Raw genomic sequence first — 5,250 nt, 5'->3', positions numbered from 1 at the left:
GAGAGAGAGAGAGAGAGAGAGAGAGAGAGAGAGAGAGAGAGAGAGAGAGAGAGAAGGTTGTTGTTATCTAATGAGATATACCAAATTGGCCCTGAGTCAGATGAGGAGGTGGGGAGGAGGCCAGTACCTCACATCTCACCCCAGTTCACCAAACAGTGATTCCTTTCCAGGTAGGGTCACCATCCCCAGTTCACAGAGAGGATCTGATCTGAACATGAAGTGGTAATTCCTTCGCTCGCCAGCCATCTTAACCCAAACCCTGGTACAAGTATATTACTTTATCATAAAATTCCTCAACTCGAAGTGATATTCTGTCCTCTGTAGAGAGGAAGCTGTTAGCAAGACGAAATCTTATTCTCTGATGTAGTTTCACATAAACTTTCATATCACATTCAATTACAGATCCATTGGTCCCAAATTGCCACGAAGGAGTTTAAGAGAAAAAAAAAAAAAGTTTGAGAAAAAAAATGTGCCCTGCAGCCAGCAAGGATAGAGTGTTGGCATGCGGAGACTACACCTGCAATGTGTGTCATCAGACGTGATTCATGGAGTCTTTATATTCGGGGACCAACTCCAGTTTCGGAGCCAATTATCAGAAATTAGAACGTTGATTAAGGTGATTCTCCCGCTAAGAAAAGAGAAAACAATGGTCATATCGGGGCAGGTTTCATTATTGGGGTCTGTTCCAATATGTTTCGATAATGTCTGTTTAATATTCACATTCGGCTCGCGGTAAACCTCCGAATAACACGTAATTATGGGGCCGGTTATGGAAGTTCCAGCTTTTTAATTTGGAGTTGCCAACAAAATTCAGAGGAATTTCAAAATGATTGTCCCTTTAGGTACAAGTAGTCACCCATTTTCATTAAATTACGCTCACTCCTAATATTTTCTCAGCATGGAATGAACTGAATTAATATCTTGATGTAATTTACTCTAATTATAGTTCAGTAGCCCATAATTCGCTTACCAATATGAACACGCTCGATTGTGGGCGGAGACAAAGTTGAGCCAGCCAATAGGAAGGAGGGGCGGGGCTTGTGGCTTAGCCAATCATCGTTGAGTGAAGGAAAATGGCTCCTGAAAGATGGATTTGATGCATTCCGTGTTTGAGTTTGGCTTGTAGTGAAGGTAAATCTTGTTATGTCGGTTGTGATTTTAATGGTCTCGTAAGCGCGGCTGCATGCCAAGATGGGAGCATGTTGGGAGCCCAAGAGGACATTGGTAATGGAGAATACAGATTAGGCGGAGGTGTGCGGTAGTGGCAGCCCGAGACGAACACAGCGGCGGCCGACCAGGATGACCGCCATGTCAGCAGAGGACCACGAGGAAATAACCGTTGACGGGGCCTCGAGTCGCGAGACTTCCCCCGCGCCGGGTTCCCCTGGCCGCGCCCGCAGCAGCTCCCCGCTCGACCTCAGCAGGGACGAGGCCTTGCACGCCCGCCATGGGGACGCCCGCAGTCCTAAGGGCCAACATGGCCGTCTCTCCTTCAGCATATCTTCGCTGCTGGAGTCGTCGGGGCGCGCCGCAGCGCTCCGACACAGACTTCTGGAGGAGGGTAGTGAGTCCGACCGCGAGTGTGAAGGCGGCTACGCCGGTGAACTGGAGCGCCGTAGCCGCCACAGTGACAGAGACAGTGAACGATGTGAAAGGGACAGTGAGCGCAGTGAGAGGGAGCGTGAGGGGGACGAGAGGGAGAGGTTAAGTTGCGCCGGGAGCGAGGCAGAAGGTGACGATGATGACGGGGACGCGCGACCCTTCCAACCCTTTACCTATACACACATGCCCTTCATGGGCGCCGGCGGCCTCCTGCCGCACTTCAACCTCATGCCGCCCATGAGCGCCGCCGCTGCCGCCGTCGCCGCCGGTCTAGGCTCCCAGGCCTCCCTACCGCCTATGTCAGGGCCGGGCAGTGTTATCCGAGTTCCGGCCCACAGGCCCTCGGTAGGGGGTGCTGCCCCAGGGAGTGCCCTAGGAGCCATGTTACCCCACATGGGTGGTGCCCCACTGCCCTGGCTGGCAGGACTCACGCCCTTGGAACGTACGGCGGCCATGGCTCATCATCTCTCGGCTTTGGCACCCATAACAGGTGAGGTTCTTGCTTAGTTCATGTACAACCTCCGTCAGGAGTGGTGAGGACGGGCTCCTGGCGGGGCGAGGCACTATAACTCCCGCCCGACGGCCGCTAACCCGTCGGCGGGAGCAGAACTCTCGGGACGTGGTGATGGTCGAGCCGTCTAGTGATGTTATTGATGTTTTTGTTTGGTGGTGGTGAGCGGGCTGTACCAGTGACAACCATCACCACAGCGGTACAGCCACGCGCCCTCACCAGCATGTGTCCACATGAGAAAGCCTGGCTGGTATGTGCGGGACTCATGTCACACACACACGGTGGGAAGATCAGTGAGGAACGTCGCTTTTAGCTAAAATTCGTGTTTCCATAACGCTGAAAATATTGTCGTTATTTTGACGCATTCGCATTCTGGACACTGCTTGTGATGGCAGTGGCTTTTTTAAATATCCATATATATATATATATATATATATATATATATATATATATATATATATATATATATATATATATAAATAAGTATATATATATATATATATATATATATATATATATATATATATATATATATATATATATATATACAAGAACCAGTATACCAGTAAGATATTTGTATGCACTATGACGTAACATATCTGCCAAGTGTAGATAAAAAGGTTTTGCTCATTATCATTTATAATCCTGAGCTGGTGAGGTGTGTGCCCCTGGTGTGTGCTTAACGAACTGGCTAGTGACGCGGCCCAGAACTATATCATGACCCAAGTGCCATATTATACCACTGGATAATATTTCTGAGTTATTTCTGAGGTACTGTTTCCATCCTGACGATGTGTTCATTAGATATTAAAGACGTGCGTCCACACTCATCTAAAATATACATAAAACAAAAACAAGAACACGGCAGCCATTACTGTATGTCTATATCTAACATGAAGAATATTAGGAATTAAAACAGTCTGGTCATTTCTAATTCTATTTTCCTTTTGGCCATATTTTCAAAACGTAATTTACAGACACGGACGTGATTCCTTATCTTTCTTTTTTTTTTCCTACCTTTACTGCCAGGGCCGTGCTGGCGGCGTCCATGACTCATTCCTCTTCGGTCTCAAGGTTTATCTTCTTTGACATCGGCTTCTTGAAGTGGCACTAACTCTCACTATCATCGTCATATCTGTCATGGTCGTGTGTCTGCTCCTGATATACCGAGTCATACTTGTGTTATAACTTACCCTGTGATGCCTGTGTCATGCCTGCCTCATAAGAAAGTGGCTCTTGTTATCATTTTTCTGTATCATTATCAGGGCTCGCGGTATGATTACTCTGTCTGCAAATGCCTCACCATCTTCAGCTTCGTCTCTGTTTCTAGGTTGCCGTCGCCATTACCACCTGCTTTGCCACCGCTACCCTAATATCCACTCATTATCAATGTCCATATTAGAACCCTATGAGAGTCCGCCTTCCAAAGATCCAGTCATCGATAATATTCCAGTCGCCAGGATCACCACTCCAACATGCCAGTCAACAGTAGCACCACTCCAACATTCCAGTCAACAGTAGCACCACTCCAACATTCCAGTCAACAGTAGCACCACTCCAACATTCCAGGCACCAGGAACATCACTCTAACATGCCAGTCAATAAAATCACCACTTGAACATTCCAGTTTCCAGGACCACCACTCAAACATTCCAGTCATCAGGACCACCACTTTGCCATTAGTCACAATTACAGTTCTCTCCATCAACAGATCTTAATATCTAACTGATATAACCACAATCAACAAATCAAGGGGTTACCAATTCTAGCCTGAAACGCTGATCTTCTAAGCAATAAAATACTCTAGAAATTGCAACAATCATTCATGTCCAAACTTTGAATCGACAAGACAGAGTGTGCCTTGCACGCAGGCCAGTTACTATGGACTTATGTTTTCCTCACAGTGATGAAATACAGTGGGTAACGATTACCCTGCGTGGATCATAGTGTTCTTACTTCAAGATCCCTGGCAAAGGTATATGAAGAGCCCAAAGCCAGTCCCTTTTTACATATTCAAGATTTCTTTGTAGCCTTTTAGGAATTATTCTGTATGTTCATAATTAGCGTTAGGGTTCTACAGCATTACCTATGAAGGCAACAAATTAGTTGCCATCAAAAAAACCACGAGAGAGCTTCCTGAGGCCCAGATGTATCGAACCGCGGCTCACCTCGGGCTTCGAGACCCCCACACAAGTACAATGTCTCATTCCATTTCACTTAAATCTTGTTGGACATCCAAAGTCATCGGTGTTCGTACCCTTAATGACCGGCTCTATGATTACTGTGTCTGTTGTAAATTATCCTCGATTAGGGAGCACGTCTGACCTGCCCTTTGGGAAGGCCCACCCTACCTACCTACCCGAGGGAGCCTCACGTCTACCCTCAGGAGACCTATATCTCTTACCCTTGGAAACACATTTACCCTACTGAACTCGGACTACTTTCCCTAGGGGACCCCTTGCCTTTTTGCCTTGTGGGTAAGAGCTTCCCCATCCTAGAGATCGTAGCCTGTGTGCTCCATAGGGTTTGATTCATTTTCTCTGGTAAAGTTGGCTAATTTGCTTTATCAGTTTCGACCTGTTAGTTAACCAACCCAGCTAGCTACCTACACTTCAAGACCCACGTTATTTCTATGCCAGCTCTGCCTATCCAGCCTTGCAGGCTTCACCTAATGACGCAGTCCTGCCTGTCCATTCGAGAGGCTGACGCAATGAGGAGACGCGGCCTACCTACTCTATGGAAACTGTACTTTAAATAACCCACTGGGCAAAGCAAAGTGTATCTGCGTTACAACACGGTCGTGGCTCCGTGCATGGGAAGCCGTTCTTCCTACCCTGGCGATCATGGAGATTAATTCCATTCATCCGAGACACATTTAAGCTTTCTTACCCCACAAAGTACATCCACTACCTAACATACCTGGACCACCTTCCCTCCAAAATAGTGCTATTAACCTATCCCTTGTAGCCACTGTTTACTTATGACACTACCAACCTCCCTACCCCAGGGTGAGATGTTTGTGTTCCCCACCACAGAGAACACTTGCCTTCCTGACCGCTTATCCCTTACGTCATTTCCATCATGCTCTTGTAAAATATAGTTTTATGTGTTAACACGTTAAGTTACTGTTAATCGCT

The 5,250-nt window shown here is 46.9% G+C and overlaps 1 protein-coding gene across 2 annotated transcripts in view; it reads left to right on the top strand.

The window, feature by feature from the left end:
- Positions 1 to 1,121: 1,121 nt before the first annotated feature.
- Positions 1,122 to 5,250, top strand: part of LOC139749135 (uncharacterized) — a 290,807-nt gene continuing 286,678 nt past the window's right edge. For both annotated transcript variants that reach the window (XM_071662761.1, XM_071662760.1), the window contains exon 1: positions 1,122 to 2,092. In XM_071662761.1, the coding sequence (XP_071518862.1) occupies positions 1,300 to 2,092 (793 nt within the window). In that variant the 5' untranslated portion in view covers positions 1,122 to 1,299. The remainder of the gene's footprint in view (positions 2,093 to 5,250) is intronic.

The sequence above is a fragment of the Panulirus ornatus genome, chromosome 6 (genome assembly GCF_036320965.1).
Source record: "Panulirus ornatus isolate Po-2019 chromosome 6, ASM3632096v1, whole genome shotgun sequence".
In the NCBI taxonomy this organism is placed as follows: Eukaryota; Metazoa; Arthropoda; class Malacostraca; order Decapoda; family Palinuridae; genus Panulirus; species Panulirus ornatus.
The sequence above is the reverse complement of the archived record's forward strand: the minus strand, read 5'-3'. Positions and strand labels throughout refer to the sequence as shown.